The sequence below is a fragment of the Budorcas taxicolor genome, chromosome 10, assembly GCF_023091745.1.
Source record: "Budorcas taxicolor isolate Tak-1 chromosome 10, Takin1.1, whole genome shotgun sequence".
Taxonomy (NCBI): Eukaryota; Metazoa; Chordata; class Mammalia; order Artiodactyla; family Bovidae; genus Budorcas; species Budorcas taxicolor.
In genome coordinates, this window is record NC_068919.1 from 90,432,307 (window position 1) to 90,457,334 (window position 25,028).

General features: G+C 38.4%; 1 protein-coding gene across 1 annotated transcript in view; it reads right to left on the reverse strand.

Annotated features, from left to right (window-relative positions):
- CEP128 (centrosomal protein 128) overlaps window positions 1–25,028 on the reverse strand; it is a 469,424-nt gene that overhangs the window by 438,770 nt on the left and 5,626 nt on the right. The window contains exon 2 of the mRNA XM_052647177.1: window positions 6,513–6,599. Coding sequence (XP_052503137.1) covers window positions 6,513–6,599 — 87 coding nt within the window. The remainder of the gene's footprint in view (window positions 1–6,512; window positions 6,600–25,028) is intronic.

The following is a 25,028-nucleotide window of genomic DNA, read 5'->3' on the forward strand; positions in this document are numbered from 1 at the left end:
AGATCATCTCAGGAGGAAAACATTGCACTGAATATTTATATTGTCCCTCACTCACTGACAAATTATGTTCACAAAACTAAATCTCAATAAAATAAATATATAAGTTTATATACAGTTGACCTTTGAATAACATAGGTGTGAACTACACTCGTCTACCTATATGCAGATTTTTTTCAATAGTAAATAGCACAGTACCACATGATCCAAGGTTGGCTGAATCCATGAACATAGAACTGTAAATATGGAGAACTTCAGACAGGGAGGAAACTCAGACACCAAGGGCCAACTACAAGTTATACATAAATTTTCAACTGCATGGAAGGTCAGAGTTTCAACCTCTGTGTTGTTCAAAGGTAAACTATAAATATATCACTTATATCCATTTCCTGAGATTTAGCACTAGTATCATTTATAAATCTAAGTTAATAATAAAAGCTCTTATCTTACCTAGAGCAGAACAGCTGATCTCATTTCCTAGGAAATCTCTTATATGTTATAAGAGAAATGCTAATTTCAATTAGACAATGGATATTTAATATGGAGAAAATTCTTTTAACAGTTGAACACTGGTTAAAATGGATTAACCAAAATTCAACATCTATTCATGATAAAAACTCCATGCACCCTAAAGCCCATGCTCTGTAACAAAAGAAACCACCACAATGAGAAGCCCATACTATGCAACTAGAGAGTAGACCTCACTCTCCCCATCCAGAGAAATCCCACACAGCAACGAAGACCACAGCCAAAAATAAATAAATAAAATTTTAAAAAATAAAATCACATCAAAAACAAAGAAATACTCAGGAATAAACCTGACCAAGGAGGTGAAAGATTTATATGCTGAGAACTATAAAACACTGATAAAGAACTGAAGATGACAAAGAAACAGAAAGATATACCATGCTCTTGGATTGAAATAATTAATATTGTTAAAATGGCCATACAACTGAAAGCAATCTACAGGTTTAATGCAAATCCCATCAAATTACCCATGACATTATCCTCAGAACTAGAGCAAATAATCCTAAAATTTATATGGAACCACAAAAAAAACAGAATTGCCAAAGCGATCCTGAGGAAAAATAACAAAGCTGGAGGTATAACCCTCCCAGACTCCAGACAATACTACAAAAAGCTACATCAAGAAGCATGGTACTGGTTTAAAAAAAAAAAGAAAAACAAAAGAAGACATATGAATCAAAAGAACAGAGCAGAGAGCCCAGAAATAAACCCACATACCCAGAGTCATACCCAGCCTCCTTTGACACAGGACCACACAACAGCAAGTGGTGTTGGGAAGGCAGGAAAGTTGCATGTAAATCAATCAAGTTAGAACACTCCCTCACACCATACACAAAATAAACTCAATGGCTTAGGGGTTTAAATAAAAGACACAACACCACAAAACTCCCAGAAGAGAACATATGTAAAATCTGTTCCAACATAAATCATAGCAATGTTTTCTTAGGTTAGTCTACCAAGGCAATACAAATAAAAGCAAAAATAAATGAGACATCAAATTTATAAGCTTTTGCACAGCAAAGGAAACCATAAGCAGAACACAAGGACAACCTACAAAATGGGAGAAAATATTTCCAAACAATGAAATCGACAAAGGATTTCCAAAATAAACAGCTTAGCACAGTTCAGTTCAGTCGCTCAGTCGTGTCTGACTCTTTGCAACCCTATGGACTGCAGCACGCCAGGCTTCCCTGTCCATCACCAACTCCCAGAGCTTGCCCAAACTCATGTCGATCAAGTCAGTGATGCCATCCAACCATCTCATCATCTGTCGTCTCCTTCTCCTCCCGCCTTCAATCTTTCCCAGCATCAGGGTCTTTTCCAAGGGGTCAGCTCTTCACATCAGGTGGCCAAAGTACTGGAGTTTCAGCTTCAGCATCAGTCCTTCCAATGAATACTCAGGGCTGATTTCCTTTAGGATGGACTGCTTGGATCTCCTTGCAGTCCAAGGGACTCTCAAGAGTCTTCTCCAACACCACAGTTCAAAAGCATCAATGTTTCCGCACTCAGTCTTCTTTATGGTCTAACTCTCACATCCATACATGACTACTGGAAAAAACATGGCTTTGACTAGATGGATCTTTGTTGGCAAAGTAATGTCTCTACATTTTAATAAGCTGTCTATCTTGGTCATAGCTTTTCTTTCAAGGGGCAAGCATCTTTTAATTTTGTGACTGCAGTCACCATCTGCAGCAATTTTGGAGCCCAAGAAAATAAAGTCTCTCAATTTTTCCATTGTTTCCCCATCTATTTGCCAACAAGTGATGGGACCAGATGCCATGATCTTAGTTTTTTGAATGTTGAGTTTTAAGCCAGTTTTTTCACTCTCCTCTTTCACTTTCATCAAGAGGCTTTTTAGTTCCTCTTCACTTTCTGCCATAAGGGTGGTGTCATCTGCATCTGAGGTTATTGATGTTTCTCCCAGAAATCTGATTCCATCTTGTGCTTCATCCAGCCCAGCATTTTGCATGATGTACTCTAAATATAAAGTTAAATACGCACGGTGACAATATACAGCCTTGACGTACTCCTTTCCCAATTTGGAACCAGTCCAATGTTCCATGTCTGGTTCTAACTGTTGCTTTGTAACCTGCATACAGATTTCTCACGAGGTAAGTAAGGTGGTCAAGTATTCCTATCTCTGTAAGAACTGTCTACAGTTCGTTATGATCCACAGTCAAAGGCTTTGGCACAGTCAAAGCAGAAGTAGATAAACAGCTAATACAACTCAGTAACAGCAACAACAACAAACATCCAACAATGCCCCCCAAAAAGGGGGCAAAAGACCTAAATTGACATTTCTCCAAAGATGACAAACAGATGGCCAATAGGCACATGAAAAGATACTCAACATCACTAATTACTAGAGAAATGCAAATCAAAATTACAATGAGGTATCACCTCACACTAGTTAGAATGGCCATCATCAAAAGCCTACAAATAATAAATGTTATTGAGGGTATGGAGAAAAGGGAACCATCCTACACTGTTGGATGGAATGTAAATTGGTGCAGCACTACAGAAAGGAGTATGGATGTTCCTTGAAAAACTACAAATTGCCATAAGATCCAGCAATCCACCCCTGGGCATATATCTGGAAAAAAACTCTTAATTCAAAAAAAATGCATATAACCCAAAGTTCATAGCTGCACTATTTTCAATAGACAAGACATAGAAGCAACCTAAATGTCAACAGATGAATGGATAAAGTTGTGGTATATACATATATACAATGGAATACTACTCAGCCATTAACAATGAAGTAATTCCATTTGCAGCAATATGGATGGATATAGAGATTATCATACTAAATGAAGTAAGTCAGAATGAGGAAGACAAATATGACATCACTTATCTGTGAAAATAAAATATGACACAAGCAAAGTTATTTACCAAACAGAAACAGACTCACAGACATAGAAAACAAACAGTGGTCACCAAAGGGGAAAGGGGGTAGGTGGGGGATAAATTAGGTGTTTGAGATTAGCAGACACAAACTATTCTATATGAAACAGATAAGCAGGGTCCTACTGTTTAGCACAGGGAATTATATGCGATATCCTATATCCTATAATAAACCATAATGGAAAAGAATATTAATAAATGTGTGTGTGTAACTGAGTCACTTTGCTGTATACCAGAAACTAATACAATATTATAAATTAACTATATCTCAATAAAATAATAATAATAATTTCAAAATGAATTAATCTGCTACACAATGTTGAAAAGAAACTAGGTTCCACAGCAAGAGAACTTGCATGAGCTGGAGCACAGGCTCAAAAAGAAACAAAAAACAAAAATCAATTTCCAGAGTCCCTTCCTAAACAGAACACACAATAATTAAAATTTTAAAAACAGAGGATAACACTATTATGTACTTACAAGACTTAAAGAATATAAATAAAAAGATTCAAATGAATCACCTGATAGTTGGCACGTTACATACACTCATTTTTAGGTTATGCTCATTTTACTGCTATATTTCATAACAGTAAATATTTTAATGCTAAGAAAGCAATTTATACTGAGAAGCCCATCAGACTGACTTGTGAGAAATACTCCGAGTTGCACATCTTCCCACAAATTAAGGCAGGTGTGCCCCCAGGTAACTTACAGGTGGTAGAACGAAAATCATTGCTCCATCGAGGGACTGTAATATAAAGCAATGAGAGACATCCCCCTCTGGTATGAGGGTGAGTGGGTAATCATTGAGAACGAACTACTTTAACAGAACAAGAATTTGGAGAAACTAAGGAGGAGAATTTAGACCAGACAAAGAATGGCCTAAAATAAAAGGAGGGCTTCCCAGGTGGTGCTAGTGGTAAAGAACCTGCCTGCCAATACAGGAGACATAAGAGACATGGGTTTGATCCCTGGGTCTGAAAGATCTCCTAGAGGAGGAAATGGCAACCCACTCCAGTATTCTAGCCTGGAGAATCCCATGGACAGAGAAGCCTGGAGGGCTACAGTCCATAGGGTTGCAGAGTCAGACATGACCAAAGCAACTCGGCACAGATGCAAGGTAAAAAAATCTTGTTCTCCTATGTCCTATTCTAAATATGAGTGGCTCTACATTTTATGTACGGGTAATTTAGATGGAAATGAAATACCTGTTGAGTTTATTTCTCATGTATAAAACCATTCCCCCAGAACTCAGCGTTATTCAATTCTAGGCCTCCCAATTCTAGCAGAACACATTCTGTGTTTTAAAAGCTTACCCATACAGAAGTTTCCCTAATACATAGTTTTATTTCCCAATAACTCAATCCACGGGAAATTCATCTAATATTCTCCCTTTCAAAGTAGGTTAGTTATCCGCCACTAGTTAATGTTTTTAATTTTTTACTAATAAATTATGGAGCAAAAAATTAACTACCATTATTAATATGGTAATTAAATCAAAAATATCTCATGAGCTACTCAAATATATAGTCTATGGCACCATCTGCAAATACATCATAAATCATAAAAACCTGGTAGATGCAAAAATGTCCAAGTTTATTTTCTAAATGAAAGTAGTTAAAAAAACCTTACAAGAGAAAATATGTTCCCTGCACTCAAGCAATTAGCCTCCAATTACAAGCAAATGGATGACTAAATTTCTGCTTTGTAAAAAGAAAATAAATCATCAATTAAGCCTGAGACTTAAGTGACAACTCAGTACAGCGCAGATATATATAAAATAATCAATTTTACAGCACACATGTAATACCTGTCATCTTAGAGTATATATTCATAATTAGAAACATGAAGGAATAAATTTAATTGGTTTCCCAAGAGTTTGCAGAAGATGAGTTACCAAATTCCAAAAGAAAGAAATAAGAGACGGAATTAGCAAAATATTAATAAAAAATATTCATTTTAGGGAATTCTCTGGTGGCCCAGTGTTTAAGATTTCACATTCTCACTGCTTAGGGAACAGGTTCAATTTCTTATCTGGGAATTAAAATCCCATCAGCCACATGGCATAGCCAAAATCAAACAAACAAATAAAAATATTCATTTTATCCCAGAATTCTGGGGTATCTTTCCAGCTCCCATCCCCATGTGAATTATATTAAATCCCCATGTGTTTAAATTGGCATATACTTGAAAGGGCATTTTGAAATGTCTGGAGAATTTTTAACTGCACATGTCCTTTAACCCAGGAACTCTACTTCCAAGAATCATACATGATTATACACAACAAATGTGTACAGTAACGGTCATGGCTGCACAGTTTATAATAACAAACAATAACCTAAATACATCTATACTATGGATTATAACTGTTCAAAAGAATGAGGAAGAGCTACTGTGTCATATGAAAAATGATATACATTAAATGAATTAAAGTTACATAACACTCATTACACAAAAGTTAAATAACACTTTTTACAGGATGCCGGTTTTCAAAGCAATTTCATGTATGCTTATGCATGCATAGAAAATGTTTGGAAAGATATACAAGAAGCTGTCACAACAGTTACCTCTTTGGAGTAGCACTAAAAAGGGCTATGGAGTTCTAGTATTTATTTAAATAATGAGCATGTCTTACTAAATTAAACCATTCTTAAAATTCTTAATTCCTCATGAGGAATATCCATGGTCCAAATTTAGTAAGTTTCAGTTTAATTCCTATCCTGAATTCTTCCCCCTCTGATTTAAAGCTTTCAAATTCAGACTTCCCTGGCAGTCCAGTGGTTAAGACTCCATGCTTCCACTGCAGTGGTTTGATCCTCATCAGGGAACAAATCCTACATGCCATGTGGCACAGCCAAAAGAAATTAAATAAAGCTTTCAAATTCAATAGAATCTAATCTATACACACTAGTTGGCAATCCATCTGACAAGCTAACCTAAATTTAAACTACAAAATAATAAACCAGTCAAAAAGCTAAAGCTATTCATGACGGTCATCTCCTTTATCTCATATCCATATTCAACAACTAAACTTACCAAAAAGGCTAGTAAGAGAAAATGCAAACATTTGTAAACTTTCTTACATGTTCTATAGCTCCCGCCTGTCCATTACTATACTCTCGATAATGTCCAAGCATCTGGTCGACTTGTCGCAGGTTCCGACTGGTGTCCTAAAAAAAAAGTGGGCTTTATTAATTGCTCCAAATGATGTATTCCCCAGTCTTAGCAGTATATCAAAGAACTAGGTCAACTGTTTGCAAAAGGTACAACTGATACAGTAATTAAGTTGCAATCAATATACTTCATAAATATCAAATAAATGTAATTAACACTGATAAACTCAAGCCCATCTACAATTTACTCGTGTGAAATCTGAAGCAAATGGTTTCAGTCCTTATCCAAGGCTCCATAACAAGCTGGAAACAAAACCATAAATTGGATAAGAATCCTCATCATCAATTTGTGCACGTCAACAATTTGCACACTTCACCCCCACTTTATAGAAGAGAAATCCTTAGAAAAATGTAGTAGATTGTGTTCAAGACAAGCAAATCACTAGGATCAATGTTATTTCAAGTATTTACCTTAGAACTCAATTAAGAGAAAAGAAAACAGCCTTTAACTTTTAGCTATAAACAAATTTGTTTCTAATTACAATAAAAATGGTTTCCACGAAATTTGATAGGTTTCATCTGAAAGGTGAATGAAGGCATTTCTTTCAAAATATATACTTATTAATATGTTTCATTAGTGGAAAAATTCAAGAATCTGCACTGCAAAAATCCAATATTATGTTAATTTAAATAAGTTTCAAAAGAAATAGGTTTCTGAGTTTTAGAGCATATTATGGTTTCTCCACCAGAAATTAGCCTCTTTTTAATAAGCACAATAACTCAAACCAATTGAAAGCCAAAATCCATGGTTATTCAGGCAAAACAGAAGTAACAGATTAAAGGGTAGGAAAAAAATAATTCTATTTGAGTTTTCTTTTTCCCCAACATGATACCCTTCCCCCACCTCATTATCAAAACCCTTTCTAGGAAGGGCATATAAAATGCCCACTCAAATTTCCAAACACTGTCAAAAACTAGCCTCTAAATAAAAATAGCATCTCAATATCATTCATCCATGAATAATTTACGTACCCAAAATAGGAACAACTTCACTAAAGACATGTCCACAAAAAGCCAAACTATGGGAATTCCTACTGGCTTCACTCCCAGAGTATTTTAAGTATTTGGAAATACTATCTTATCCCAAGACATTTCCGCAACCTATCAGATATCTCAAGTATCTGACTGTGTTAGGCAGAATAATGACCCCAAATATGTCTAGGTCCTAATCTCTCAATCCTGTGTATACGTTCCCTTATATGGCAAAAGGGATTTTGCAGATATAAATAAATTAAGGACCTTGAGATGGGGAGATTATTCTGGATTATGGGGTGGACCCAAGGTACTCACAAGGAGCCTTAAAGGGAAGCAAGAGCAGGCATAGTAACATGATGTAAGAAGGGTCCAACCCACCCTTATGGCTGTGAAGAGTAAGGGAGGGGCTATAGGACCAGGAATTTCGGCAGCCTCTAGAAAAGGCTGGAAAAAGAACAGATATTTTCCTAGGGACTCCAGAAAGGAATGCAGACCTCCTGATATCCTGCTTTTAGCCCAATGAGACCACTGTTAGATTTTGACCTTCAGAACTATAAGAAAATAAATATCTGGGTTTTTTAGACACTAGTTTTATGGTAATTTGTTACCATGTCATAAAAAACTAAGACACTGACTTAAACCATTTCTTAGCTTAACCTAGTTAAAATCTACCACATGCTCAGTTCAGTTCAGTCACTCAGTCGTGTCTGACTCTTTGCGACCCCATGAATTGCAGCACGCCAGGCCTCCCTGTCCATCACCAACTCCCGGAGTTCACTCAGACTCACGTCCATCGAGTCAGTGATGCCATCCAGCCATCTCATCCTCTGTCATCCCATTCTCCTCCTGCCCTCAGTCCCTCCCAGCATCAGAGTCTTTTCCAATGAGTCAACTCTCTACTACTGCTAAACTAACCTGTAAAGTACTGGTTATCGTGTTGACCTTCTCAGTGACATCCACAGTAGGACGATGTCGAACTTCCCTGTGTACTGAGCTGGCAGCCCATCGACTCAATCGGTCACGAGAGCGGAAGTGATCTGAATCGCTGGAGGATTCTGCCATTGATGTATAAAAATCCTTAAAAATAAATCCAGCTCAAGGTCAATCAAATGGTAAAGAGCAGAGAAATAAGAGGTTAATTTAACTTTTATTTGCTTTTTGATCTTAAGTATTTATTACATTAGTCTTTTGCCATATCATAATTTCTAACACAGAGCTTAAAAACACAAGTCATTTCCACATGCAACTCTCTCTCCTTTGTCTTTTCTGCTTTATGAGCAATTCCTCAGACATTTACAACTCCAAATAATAATAATCACTTAGTTTTGTGCAATGCTCCTAAATTTTCAAAGCATACAGTATCTCATACAACACTACCAACAACACTCTAAGGTATATGAGACATACAGATTGGTATCTCTACAATAAAAGAAAAAAAAAACACAGATATTCTCTAAGGTAGGACCTACAGTTCTCAATATTCGTCTGACGTCCATTCTGCTAAGCTATGAGAACATTTGTATCTTTAAATAAAAATACAACACACACAGAATAAACTAAAATAAGAGAATTCCATTTATTGTACAGCAAACATTCTCATACCTCTTAATTTAAAATATAGTCAAATTAAATGCCATCACAGAAGTACAAATTCCATGATAACAAATATGTGAGAAGATGACATCTTCAACATCTCCACCAAAACAGAAAGCCAAGAAGCCTGAATATAATCTCCTAAGTAGAAACATCTCTAAATATGCTTTCTTCCCATCCTTACCTCAATTTTCAATCTAATGCAAAAGAAAATTATTTCATGCAAGACAATCTCAAAATTTCAGAGAATTTTTATAGAAATTGACAAAATGAAATATATTTTTAACAAAGAAACATCAGAGAAAATTCAATTATCAAAAGTGAAAGTTTGAGTATTTCAACAATTTCATTTTCTGCTTAATAGAGAGTTAATGATCTTTATTTTAACATTAATTGTTACAATCTTCCTAAAATCTATATGGCCAGTTTTCTGGCATTTTAAAAACAGTATGAGGAAACCTCACTTTAATCATCTAGAACCTTCTGAAATTTTTGGATCTTTATTCTGAATGAATCTGGGAAGTACATGACCAAACATCTAAAGCCAAAGGGATAGAGGGAATTTGCTAAATATGTATAGATTCTAGCACATTTAATGAAAGTATTCATGTTTTTAAAATATGAAACTAAATTAAAAAGATAAGCAAGGGAGCTTGCTGTGAGTTCAGGTTTTTCAAAGTGAAATACAGTCTGTCCTTGTAGCATCAGAAAAAAGAAATCAACAGAACATCCACCTTCTTGGACCCATCTAGAGAAGAGCTAGAGAAGAGCTGTCAGACTGCAGCCTCTCCTCTGCCCAGGTCTCTTAACTTCCTTCCTGGCCTCTTTCCTCAGTTCTTGCCCCCCTTCTCCTGTCTACAAGCATAAAGGCACAGTGGCAACAACGTAGCTCCCTCTGACATCAGGAAACACTAACAAGAAAGGAAGGCTGATACAACTGTATAGCTACACTTCTGCAGGATCACACTTGTTTAAGTCCAAAAGAATAAACTTAAGAAATCTTAAATAGAACTTCACCTTTAAACTTAGGAAATCACTTCTGTGTCTCTGCACACCCATGCACACATGTGAGCACACCCATAAATCTATGCCACTTGACCTAAAATCATTTACTGTACGTTAGAGGACTTTCCAACACTTTCCTTTGGTGAAAACAGGAGGAAAAAAAAAAAATTCAACATTTTCTGAGAGCCTACTACAATGCCAGGTACTCTATAAATGCTCACATTGACAATCCAATTCAGAGTTTCCCTGGTGGCTTAGAGGGTAAAGCGTCTGCCTGCAATGCAGGAGACCTGGGTTCAATCCCTGAGTCGGGATGATCCCCTGGAGAAGGGATAGGCTACCCACTCCAGTACTCTTGCCTGGAAAATCCCATGGACGGAGGAGCCTGAGAGGCTGCAGTCCATGGGGTTGCAAAGAGTAATAACTTACTAAAATGGGCAGTTAACCTATAGAGGATGCTGAAGGCAGAGATGTTAAGTAATAAGTCAAACTCCAGACAGTGATTTATAAGTAACAGACCCAGGAGGCAGACCTAGGGTTCAGCCAGGCTTTTTCACCTTCAGTGTTCTCTTCATTCTGCCCTGCTCTGCTGTCTCCTGAACACTACTTGTGAACAGTCTTAACAGTTAGTAAAAATAATTAAAGGTAGCAGCAGGCCATGGCTCACATGTGTCTACAGCCTCCTCAATGCCCCGTCATTTCATTTAAGCATAAAAATACCAAAGGGAGGGAGAGTGGGAAGCAAGTAGCAATATGAAATCTCTATTAGTCACTTAGGGAAAAAAACAGCGACATACCTATGCTGCATATAATAAAACAAATCAAACCTCTGGCCTCAGACTAAAAAGGCTTTTATGTCCTTATTCCTTCTCTTATATGATGGAAAGTATTAATTATGCCTGGATCTGTCAGAATTCTGTATCTGAAAGAATAAGTTTCATTTTAACCAGTCATAATTCTGGAAACTAAACTGGAATTAAGATTTCACCAGGCAGAATAAAAAGGCAACACTGAAAAACCAGACGTTAACCATAATGGCTGTTGGTGAGAACAAGAAACAAAACAGGTCATAGCAGCTATGAATCAACTTAGATACAGAACTTGTGCTACACAACAATTATAGATACATAATTGAATATAATTTTAATAAAATGCAAACAAAATATAATTTCCAAAACCAAGAGATGAGGAAAGAGAAATGTAAGAGCACTATTTTCTTCATTTAATATAGCTTACAATAAACCAACTTGTGTAAAAATAAATATTTAAATTGAAAAAAAAAAGATAACTATCTTTGATACAACCTGAATTTTTTTTTTAATATCAAAACTTTAATAATAATTAGTTATACATAATATAATGTCAGTGAAGGGAGAGGGAGCTTCCTAGATGATGCTAGTGGTAAAGAACCCGCCTGTCAATGCAGGTAGACATAAGAGACACGGGTTCAATTCCTGGGCTAGGAAGATCCGCTGGAGGTGGGCACAGCAACCTACTCCAGTGTTCTTGCCTAGGAAATTCCAGGGACAGAATAGCCTGGTGGGCTATAGTCCATGGGGTTGCATAGAGCTGGACACAAATGAAGCAACTTAGCATGCATGCAATGTCAATTAATATAAATGGCATATCAGAGCCATCTAATGAGCTATTTGAGTATCAACTTGACTACAAAGAGTGAAAACTGAAAATTTTATGTTTTTTTAAATAATTTGGGGAAAATGTGTAAAATATAAAATAGTACAGAGACTAAGATAGTAAGCAAGCATGTATCTACTACCAGAATGTTATAATTTTCTATTTCTATTTTCTATTATATTATTCTGCTTCTATCATCTATTTCCCTATTATTTTTAAGAATATATTCTCAATATTATTATTTCCCATTCTGACACATGTACTTCTAATATTTTGAATAAAATATTAGGTTGGCCAAAAAATTTATTTGGGTTTTTCCATTAGCTGGTACAGAAAAACCTGAACAAACTTTTTGGCCAACCCAATACTTAGAACACTATAAATAGAGTCCTAGTATTGGCACAGCGGTGAAGAATCCTCCTGCCAACGTAGGAGACACAGGTTCGATCCCTGGGTTGGGAATATCTGTTGGAGAAGGAAATGGCAACCCACTCCGGTATTCCTGAAACATTCCATGGACAGAGGAGCCTGGCAGGGGAGCCTGTCATGGGGCTGCAGAGGCGGATGCATGCACGCACGCGGCTGCCCACCCTGTCCTCACCGACAACTCCGCCACTCCACCCACCCCAGCCCCGGGTTAACTACTGGATGATTTTGTGTTTAACTCTCCACACCGCACTCCTATACTTTTACCACAGGTACATATGTACTTCACAGTCTTTCTGAATGGAACACACACTGTAATTAGTTGAAAACATATTAACAAGTAAAGATACAGGGTATCTGAATCTAAAAGAGAAAATCATAGCAGCATTAGCGGCTCACACATACAGTGCTGTTGTCAAAACCATACAAACAGCATTAGCTTAACTATGTGTAACTGTCACGTAACACACACACATACACAAGACCTCTCACTTACCCCTATTAAGGATTACATACTTTTAATAAGATAAAATCACACTTTTCAGCATGAATTTCTCTAGTTCACAAAGTCCTCAGCTTTTAATTTCAATTATGTTGAGCAATAAAAGACGTACAAACTCCTGCATCTGATGGAACTCCTGTAGAAATATCAAGATTCAACGTAAGATATAGGTGAAGATTTTTATATCATATTACAGCATACGAAACATTTGCTTTTATAGCATATGAAAGAACTTTAATTACATAAATGTCATAAGTGTTGAATTTAAAACACTAAAGACATTAAAGAATCTGATTATAATAAATAGAAATTCGATTACTATTTCATTGCTGATTTAAACAAAAAAACTTAGCACTGTCTACACCTACTACCAACAATTCAAAAGGTCAAACACATCTCTCATGGCTAACAGAGCACCTGAACCTAAGTGTCAAAACGCAGAAGGCAGGTACAGTGGCAGAGTTCCAACCTTAGCAAAAGATGTCAGTCTACTAACAGTCAACACTTCCACACCCAGACACAGAGCTGATGGAGGAAGAGAGAAACAAATGAGAAAGGAGTGGCCTCGAGAGTCGCCAGACGGCTGCTGGCCCACTATCAAGAAAAAGTGTCAGTCACGCAGTCGGACCCAACTCTTTGCGACCCCGTGGACTGTAGCCTGCCAGGCTCCTCTGTCCATGGGATTTCCTAGGCAAGAGTACTGGAGTGGGTTGCTATTTCCTTCTCCAGGGGATCTTCCCCACCCAGGGATTCAACCAAAGGCCATGTGGATAGTTCTAAGAGCCCCTGAAGATAACTGACGGAGAAGCACAAAACAGTAAGTGCCAGTGCTGCCCTCTTCACTGACCGTTACTATTCTGTGCAATTAGATAGTTTTTCTAAAGTATTGTAGGATAACTATCAGTGGCATTAATGAAAATAAGATTTTTTTTAGGACTCTGAAAATCCTCTCCCCAGTGAAATTGTACCCAAAGCATTAGACTCAGTCCATGTTGACAAAAGCATACTGAGAACAGTCACATTAAAAAATAAAAACAAATATTCATGGCCATGCAAAACTGTTCTATCTAATAACCTAGGAAATATAAATTGTCAGTGAGATGCTTTTATAGCCCACTGTTCTCCCTTAAATAATTCTATCTTAGCCAGGTTGTAAGGGAAGGAACATTCCTATGCTGTCCCAATGGATATGTGTAAGTTGATACAAACTGTCTAGATGTCAGCAGGCAATATGTATCAAAAGCAGTTTGTACCTTTGACCTACCAACAATACTTCCACAATTTCTCCTAACAAAATCATTGGAATACATACAGAAATTAATATATAAGAATATTTGCTGAGAACAAATATCACAACTATGTAACAGAGGGAAAATAAAAAGCACTGAAATTTCAAATTATAAGAGAAGAGTTAGAATACAGTACATTCATGTAATGGAACAGTGCACAGACATTAAAACCCTATTTCTGGAGATATTTAATAGCAACGCAAGGGATAAAAGCATGAATCCCAATTTTGTAATAAACATTACATGATGTCTGTATATGAATATAAATTGCCAGTATACATATTCAGGGGTTTCCCAGGTGGTGCCAGTGGTAGAGAACCCGCCTGACTATGTAGGAGACATAAGAGAAGCGGGGTCAGTCGCTGGGTGGGGAAGATCCCTTTGAGGAGGGCCTGGCAACCCACTCCAGTATTCTTGCCTGGAGAACCCCTTGGACAGACGAGCCTGGCGGGCCATGGTCCACAGGGTCTGAAAGAGCAGGACACGACTGAAGTGACTTCACCCACGTGCACACATACATATTCAGAGGAACAGGAAAGGACGATGACAAAGGGAGAAGAAAATAAAAGTATATTCACCACGTTGTTTATAGTAGATTTCTATTCTTTAAACATTCTTTTACTTCCTGAATTTTCTTACAATGATTGAATAATCAGAAAGAAAAAGAAAATCAATGTTTAAAAGAAAGAAATATATATCTATATAAAGATCCCCTTCAGAGACAGCAGATTAAGAACAGACTGATAACCTGGAAAATGTGTTTAAATAAAACAAATTTAAAGTGGTCCATGAATAATAATCACTACTGCAATTTGAATTCCAAAGAAGAATTTAAACACCTAGTATGCTCAAGAAAAAAAAAATCTTCATTATTTTTAAAGAGTTAAAAGAAAAAAAATTCAGGTGGATTAGAAATTCATTCTCATTAGCATAAGAAATCTCAGCATGCCGTTTGTAGACAAAAGAAGAAAGAATTGCTAAATTTGAAGAATGATTAAAGAACAATTTAAAGGAGCTGAATCACCTAAATCCTGGTTAAATGTGTGACAGGCATTCCCTTTAACTGGAGAAAGAAAGAAAGTGAAGTTGCTCAGTCGTGTCCAACTCTTCGCGACCCCATGGACTATAGTCTGCCAGGCTCCTCTGTCCATGGGATTTTCCAGGCCAGAATACTGGAGAGGGTTGCCATCTCCTTCTCCCAGGATCTTCCCGACCCGGGGACGGAACCCCATCTCCCACTGCAGGCAGACTCTTTACCGTCTGAGACACCAAAGAGGAACAGATACTCTCTGCAGCTTAAACCTCCAGGTACAATTTATCACTGATGAGAAAGCAGGACTACTCACGCTGTCTGCTTTTCAGATTCTAAGCTTCTCCCAAGACTCTAGAGAGATCTAAGACGGGTGACCTTGGGCGAAAGTCTCCAGAGTCACAGAGAAAGCTCTGGGTCTGAAAACAGATGGTACCATTCTTGGAATAGTTTATTTGGCTGTTCCCAACACATCAGTATTTAAAGGCATAAATATTGTTGCTTCTGCCTTAATGAACCTTATAAAGAAGACATACGGCCACCAGAGCAAGTAATGAACCCCTCATCAATTCGCTCCCACTGAGGATCTATCCATCAAAAATGAATGCCCATATGCAAACCTGAATATTGCGAGAGAATAAAAACTGCATTCAGCCCTGCAATTTCAACCCTGCAATAAGAGGACTGGCAGTGAGTCTACAGACTCAAGTCCACCTCTTTTGTTATTTGACCTAAAGAGCCATCAGACTGTCTTCATTATAATGATGCACATTTGTATGTATGAGAGCTGTAATTTATTGATTCTCAAGTCTCTTTTCCTCAGAGCCAGTTTAAAACAATTAGGATTTGCAAGCTGTTCCATAAAAGATAAGCACCCAGCATCAGGGGTGATATTTCACAAAGCCTGACTGGTGCATGTTAAGTAGGTTGATTGCTTCTGTGGCCTCCAAGAGCCTCAGCCGTCCCTGTCCAAGGCAGCTGTCCTCAAGGTAATGACGTTGATATTTAAAGGGGATTGGGGCAGCTAGGGAATGTATTTTAAGCTGAGCCACAAACCAAGTTCAAAAATTTTAATATATTTCTCACTGCTTCAATAGCGACTGCCGCATCCGTCAAGAGAAAAAGTTAACACACCAGCAGAGGCTACCATGCACAAATAATTATCACCTGCACCTGTCTTCTCTACATCAGTCCTCCTCTGTAACACCATCTCCTCAAACCCTTTTAGCAAATTCATATAAGATCAAAGCTGGATCGGAAGAATCAACATTGTCAAAATCACTATACTACCCAAGGCATTCTACAGATTCAATGCAGTTCAACTCAGTCATGTTCAACTCTTTGCAACCCCATGGACTGCAGGATGCCAGGCCTCCCTGTCCACCGCCAACTCCCAGAGTTTACTCAAACACATGTCCATTGAGTTGGATGGTGATGCCATCCAACCATGTCATCCTCTGTTGTCGCCTTCTCCTCCCACCTTCAATCTTTTCCAGCATCAAGGTCTTTTCAAATGTGTCAGTTCATCACATCAAGTGGCCAAAGTACTGGAGTTTCAGCTTCAGCATCAGTCTTCTAATGAGTATTCAGGATTGATTTCCTTTAGGATGGACTGGTTGGATCTTCTTGCTGTCCAACAGACTCCCAAGAGTCTTCTCCAACACCACAGTTCAAACGCATCAATTCTTCAGTGCTCAGCTTTCTTTATAGTCCAACTCTCACATCTATACACGACTACGGGAAAAACCATAGCTTTGACAGATTCAACGCAATCCCTTTCAAATTTCCAATGACATTTCTCATAGAACTAGAACAAAAAAAACTTTCAATTTATATGGAGACACAAAAGACTCCAAATAGCCAAAATATACTGAGAAAGAAAAATGAAGATGGAGAAATCAGACTCCCTGATTTCAGACTATACTACAAGCTACAGTCATCATTGTATTCTGGGCTCCAAAATCACTGCAGATGGTGACTGCAGCCATGAAATTAAAAGACGCTTACTCCTTGGAAGGAAAGTTATGACCAACCTAAACAGCGTAATAAAAAGCAGAGACGTTACCTTGCCAACAAAGGTCCATCTAATCAAGGCTATGGTTTTCCCAGTGGTCATGTATGGATGTGAGAGTTGGACTGAAGAAAACTGAGCACCAAAGAATTGATGCGTTTGAACTGTGGTGTTGGAGAAGACTCTTGAGAGTCCCTTGGACTGCAAGGAGATCCAACCAGTCCATCCTAAAGGAGATCAGTCCTGGGTGTTCACTGGAAGGACTCATGTTGTAGCTGAGACTCCAATACTTTGGCCACCTGATGTGAAGAGCTGACTCATTGGAAAAGACCCTGATGCTGGGAGGGATTGGGGGCAGGAAGAGAAAGGGACGACAGAGGATGAGATGGCTGGATGGCATCACCGACTCAATGAACATGGGTTTGGGTGGACTCCGGGAGTTGGTGATGGACAGGGAGGCCTGGCGTGCTGTGGTTCATAGGGTCACAAAGAGTCGGACACAACTGAGCAACTGAACTGAATTGAACAGTCATCAAGATTAGGTAGTATGGGTACAAAGACAGAAATATAGACCAATGAACAGGACAGAAAGCCCAGAGGTTAAACTCACACACCCAGGGCCAATTAGTCTATGAGAAGGAAGGCAAGAATATTCAATGGAGAAAAGACAGTCTCCTCAATAAGTGGTGCTGGAAACACTGGACAGCTATGTGTAAAAGAATGAAATTAGAACATTCTCTAACACCTTACACAAAAATAAACTCAAAATGGATGGATCAAAGACCTAAATGTACAGCCAGACACTATAAAACTCTTACAGGAACGCAGAACACTCTTTGATATTATTTTCAGCATTACCTTTTGGGGTCCACCTTCTAGAGTAATGAAAATAAAAACAAAAATAAACAAATGCCACCTAATCGAACTTAAGAGCTTCTGCACAGCAAAGGTAACCATGAACAAAATGAAAAGACAACCCACAGAACAGGAGAAAATATTTGCAAATGAAGGGAGCAACAAGGGATTAATCTCCAAAATATACAAACAGTTCGTCCAGCTGTACATCAGAAAAACAAACAACTCAATTAAACGGACAAAAGATCTAAATAGATATTTCTCCAAAGAAGACAAACAGATGGCCAACAGGCACATGAGAAAATGCTCAAATATTGCTATTCATTAGAGAAATGGAAATCAAAACTATCATGAAGTTATCGATTCATACCAGCCAGAATGGCCATCACCAACAAGTCTACAAACAATAAATACTGGAGAAAAAGAAACCCTCCTGCACTGTTGATAGAAATGTAAATTGGTGCAACCACTGTGGAGAAGAGCATGGAGATTCCTTACAAAACTGAAAACAGAACTACCATATGATCCAATAATCCTACTCCTGGACACAAATCCAGAGAAAACCATAATCCAAAAGGGAACATGCACCCCAGTGTTCATTGCAGCACTATTTACAATAGCCAAGACATGGAAGCAACCTAAATGTCCACTGTAGGAGGAATGGATAAGGATGTTGTACGTATACCCAATGAAATATTACTCAGCCATTTAAAAAAGAATAAAATAGCGCCATTTGCAGTAATGTGGAGGGACCCAGAAATCATCATACTGAGTAAAGTCAGACAGAGAAAGACAAATATCGTATGGTATCATTCACATGCGGAATCTCATTTCTTTAAAAGATACAAATGAACAAAACAGAAACAGACTTACAGATATAAAAAACAAACTTATGGTTGGTTGCTGCTGCTGCTGCTGCTGCTGCTAAGTCACTTACCAACAGGTAAATGTGTTGGGGAGGATAAGTCTGGAGTTTTGGATGAACACACACACACACACACACACACACACACACACACACACACACTCACCATAACGTATGGTTAGTTCATAATATATTATTCACCATAACATATAAGATAGACAACCGGCTTCTCCTTTGGGATTGGCCCACCCTCACGCCTTAGCAGGGGGTGTACTATCCTCTGTTTACCAAATAAAACTCTGAGCTGTAACCAAAAAAAAAAAAAAAAAAAAGGATAACCAACAAAGACCTAACCTACTGGAAAGCACAGAGAACTCAATATTCTATGATAACCCACATGAGAAAAAAATCTAAAAAGGAATGAATATATGTATAACTGAATCACTTTGTTGTACACCTGCAATTAACCACAACACTGAAAGCCAATAAAATTACAACTAAAAAATTTAAAAATAAGAATAACTTGGTTTGGGAGAGTTTTTTAGAGAAAAGTGGTCAGCACAGGGCTGTTTTAATCAGAGAGCTTAATGATGAGAAGAACTTCACATAGACATGAGGAGGGAACCAAATTCTAGACAGGTAGAAGAACAGAACAGATGCATAGCACATGAAGCAGGAAGGTGTTTGCTGTGTCTAAGAAATAGCAAAAGGCAGGAGCACAGTGACCAAGGAGGAGGGCGTCACGGGACGAAGTCTGAGAAGCAGACTGGGGACAGCTCACGGAGAGGGTCAGGCTGAGAGAAGCGTGGATTTTATTCCAGCCCTCACGTAAGTTTCATGAGGGGAGACACTTACTCTACTTATTCAATGTTGGCACCCCAAGGCCCAGAACTCTATTAATAACATAGTTGGCACTCAGCAGAGATCCAACGGACTGAGAATAAATCAAGAATTGTTGTCCAGTGTCTAAGGCATGCCCGACTCTTTGCAGCTCCATGGACTGCAGGACGCCAGGCTTCCCTGTCCTTCACTATCTCCCAGGGTTCGCTCAAATTCATTCATTGAGTCATCTCATACCAGACCTCAAGTCATCACCTGCCCACTACCCAAACCAAGCTCCCTGTGGTGGGGACCTTTTCCCAGGTGACAGAGGGCTTGAGATCTCACATCAAATCTTTAGCTTAAGGATGTCTAGGCTACTCAGTTGCATCTGTTACCACCTAAGTGAAGACACAAAAGAGGAAGCTACTTGCAGTGCACCTTGAACTGCTCCTGAAGAATTAAATATTTCATTGTGACGTTACTACTTGAATTTATTATCCTTTGCTGGGGAACAAAATTAAACATAACAGGCGCTGTTAGTCTCCTCACAAAAAGACAAAAATAAAAGAGAGAGAGAGATCCAAGTCTACTGTCCAGTAGTCAGTTCTCAGTTAAGTCAAGAGAGAGTGTAACGGGGACAGAATCGGAGAGAGACAACAGATGCATGCTCTCACCATCCACTGAACTGTCACCATACTAGAAATGAAAGAGGACAGTGATTAAGTCACAGTCCTCGACGGGAGAAAAAGACCTGTAGGAAGTCTACACACGATGAGCTAGGTGCTATGACAACACGCCAGGGGGCCAGCTCAGGATCTTTCCATCCATCTACAAGGATGAGACGTTTGACAGATGGATGAGACAAAGAAGCGAGAGTCCATTAAAAAGCATCGTTTCAGAGGAACAAGGGAAGAGACAAATATTCAGAGTTCTCCCATCCTTCAATCAGAGCATAGATTTAAAACTGTCTCCAGATATTCCTTGGAAAAGGCAATGGCACCCCACTCCAGTACTCTTGCTTGGAAAATCCCATGGACGGAGGAGCCTGGTGGGCTGCCGTCTATGGGGTTGCACAGAGTCGGAAATGACTGAAGCGACTTAGCAGCAGCAGCAGCAGCCAGATATTCCTAAATGTCCCCTCGGACAGAGATGAGGTGCGTGGCTACAATCACTCTCAGTTGAGAACTTCTAACCTAGAGAATTAACATTAAATATATATTATGCATATATGTACATATATTCATATATATGGGCTTCCCGGGGAGGGGGTGGGGCTCAGCAGTAAAGAAACCACCTGCCAATCAAGGCAGAAAACTCAGGTTCCATCCCTGGGTCGGGAAGATCCCCTGGAGAAGGAAATGGCAACCCGCTCCAGTATTCTCGCCTGAAAAATGCCATGAACAGAGGAGCCTGGCGGGCTACAGGCCATGGGGTCACACGGAGTGGGAATGATCAAGCATGAACACATGCATACAATATACATATGTATACTGCGAATACACTAGGTTTCATTTTTTGGGGATACTCCACTTACTCCTGTTGCTACCGTCCATTTCCCTCCTTCCTCTCTGCCTTCCCCCTCCTACTTCCCCCTCCCTTCCTCTCTCTCTCACACACATGCACACACCCACCCCTCTACTCCATGGATGACACCAGACAGACTCAGCCCCCAGGCTCCATTTTGCTCCCCTTGCAGAAGTAAGAGGGCAGAGTTACTGGATCAGCACCCATCAAGCAGGTGGCAGGGGCATTTCTGGAAAAGCCTGCATGGCACACAAAATTACTGTTTCATCAGGCATGGAGACAAAACCAATAGCTGCTTAATTATATGTACGCCAGTTGTTAAAAATTAGCAAGGCTTAAAAGAAAATAAAGCTACTTAATAACTCTTTCCCTGTCTCACCACAAGAATGACACAGATATTTTAGACTCATACACCTACACACACTTCTAAAATAAATGAGGCAGTTTACAAAATTAAATTAAAACATGTCAAGATAAAAAACAATCAACAAAAACCCAAGGGTGGGAAAAAAAAGATAACAGACAGAAATGGATGCTAACAACAGAAGATGGATTTCTTACTTGGAGCTAAGCCCTAGAATGGCATTCTATTTGCTAACAGATAAAAAGAGTAAATACAAACTACACTATTCCCAAAGTAGACAATAATGAAGGCCTCTGGGTGTGGACACAACCCCTAATAATGGCCCAAACTATCAGAAAATGGACATGAGGTGAGCCTGGACAAAGACAGAGCTAGAATCCCTGAGTTCCTAACACCATTCTCTTTAAATCAGGGGATGAAAAGTAGAGAACTACAGACCAAATCCAGGCAAGCGATACATATTTAACAGAGCCCTCATTGTGCTATCTTAAAACCTTAATTTGAAAACAAAGAGACTTCACCAAAAAAATCTAATTTCCAGTTTCTCTTGAAAACTCCAAAGATCTGGCAACACTGGGGAAGACTGCTCCCATGGCAACGCAGCTGTAAACAGTGGCTGTCATGAGTGGGTCATGCTCCCTCCTGCTTGCCCTTGCAATACCCACCAGGCGTAGGACCTGATTAATAGCTGACTTTGCAATCCTACTTTGGATAAAGAACCAAGACAAAGGAAGTTTATTGGCCTCATTCTCCAGTTAAAAATGAACAATTCTACCATGAAAGAATCAATCAAGGTTAAATGCTCGAGAGACAACGCTCCCCTCTACAGACCAGAAGGAAATCCGGTAACACAGCTTCCATATTAGCCTATAGACTACAAAACCAGAACGAGAAGTAAGCCTTGAGCAGGAGGACTTGATTTTTGGCAGACCACTCAGGATGTTTTCCCGCTCTGGTATATAGAAGAAATTAAATGCAGAACAAAGTGCTGCTTGCATAATCTGGCTCCAACTCTTCACCTCCCCAAGATGTAAGTCCTCCCACTATGGGTGGAATTACCCTCCCTGCCTCTGGGCTCAGCTATTTGACCTAAGTTGACCAACAGGATTTCAGCTGACAGGGCACAAACAGATACCTGAAATGGGCCTACACATTGGAACCTGCTCCCCTCATAACTCTTGTGTCACCATCAGGACACGCAAAGACGATCCCACTGGAAGGTGTGGGATACATGGCTGCCCCAACGACCTCCAGCTTAGATCAGCGGACCAGTCAGTTGAGCCCAGACTAACGTGTCCAGCCGAGATAGGTAGACAATAAAAGCGCACTACTGTATGCCTGCCAGGATTTATTTATTATGCAAAGGCTAAGCTAACTGATGTATACACACACACACACACACACACACACACATAGTTTACTAATAAGTCATTTGATTTGGTTCAGAAGATGGTTAATTTCCTGAGTCTTCCTCTCAAGCCTGCTCTCCTTGAGAAAACAAGTTGGTTTCAGACTGTCATCTAACAGTAGAAGCAAAAAAGGATAAATTCATATTAGGGTTCACAAAATAAGCACTAACAATTGATATAACAAGGGACAGGCCACCAATTTTTGAGAGAGTCATCATAAATATCATTTGGGGCTATTTATTTGTTCATGTAACATTCAGTTTTTCATAATAAACATGCTATTTCTTAAGTGTATTATAAAGCTTGTTTGTTTTCTTCCTCCTAGTTTTTAAAGCAGAAACAGAAATTCCTCTTGACTTTCCTAGTGAACAAAACAACACTACAAATTTTTAGGAAAGGAAATATTTCTTATTGCTACTTATACCTTAAATGTGCATACTGCTTTATAGCTTACAAAGAATTTTCATCAGCATTTTCTCTTTTGATCTCTATTTGAAGCCTATAAAGCTGGTATAATTACAACCCTTTACTTCTGTTCCTAAAGGAACAAAAAGTTTGAGTAAAATACTTATCCACGACTGCTTTCATAAAAAGCTACATTAAGAGATCTAGAACCTACATCTTCTGTCTCTTAGCCACTGCCTCTTCCACTACATTCTTAATGTGAAAACACCATTTAAATTCCAAACACACTGAAATGTTGGGGCTGTGTATGTGTGTCTTTCCTCACCATATTTCTTATGATTCAATTATCCCACCATATACATACAACCAGAGCATTTAAGGCCAGACTATTCCAAGCGTACCCACTTACTCAGAACTAATAGTTTATATAAAGAATATAGCATAAGATAATAAAGTATTAATTATGTTCTGCTATAAGTCCAACTTTCTATAGCTCTTTTACGATAACTTTTAAATAATCCTATCTCTTGCTAGGAATCTTTACAACCTCTTTCAGGCATTCTTTTTTTTCAGAAACCATATCCTAAAGACATAAACTTTAAAAACAAAAAGTATTTTCTTGTCCTCCACTCTTCCTCAAGTCCCATATTTCTTTCTTCCCCAACTCTACTTTTACTTTATATCTTTAGATCTCTCTTTAACTCTTCTTTAGTTAATAATAATTAACTAAATAATTAGTTAATAAAAATTAACTAAAATACACTTTCATTGTATTATAAATATGCTTATTCAAGAGTTCATTTTTTATTCTATTTTTTAAAGGAGGTAACAAGTATTCTTTCCAAGATACTATTTTTTAAAAAAAAACTTCTAAAATTACTTAAAAGGTGATTAGAATGAACTGTGTACCATAAACTTTTTCTTGTAAGGTTTTTATATGTATACATAAAGATATAGGATTAGAAAGGAATCCAACTATAATGAAAAACAGCTCAATATCATATAAAACCAACTACACTTAATCAGTAAACTACCACACATGTATGGATATAAACGCCAGTTAAGAATCTCAATTTCAAAAACCTTCAAAAAACAAAAGTTGAAATAATAATGCTGACTAGCTAATGCTTTAATATCACAGATCGTTGTATGACAATAACCCTACAAGGTAAGTACTGCTGTCATCATGACCTAAACCTGAGAAGCTTAAAGACGCTAAGGAACCCAAGGTGACACAGCTTCCAATCAATGGCAGAGCCAAGTCACAAGCCTTTCTTCAAGGCCCAAATTCATCATGTCTCCCTTCTCATCACCACAGGCACCATCCAGAATTCAGGACTTTTCTAATCTCATTACTAGCCACTATAATGGTTTCTCCAACTCTGCGTCTTTTTCCATACGTTTCAACCTGCACTGACACTCTACTGCCCATGTGACTGAGTCTAGGTTTTTGAATCAGAAATTCAAGACCCTCATCAAGACACCCTTTTCTTAACAAATGAACCATAGAAACATAAGGCCTACATTTAGCTACTATGTACACCACATTCTCCTACCACTTCCATCCCTCACTGGCATCATTAGTTTCAACTGAAATGCCGTGAAAAATGCCGTCTGCTGTCGACCACTGCCACCTGTTTAAATTCCAGTAAAATTTCCAGGTATAGGTCAAACACAATCTCAGAGAAGCCTTCCATTTCCAGCCAGATATAGTCT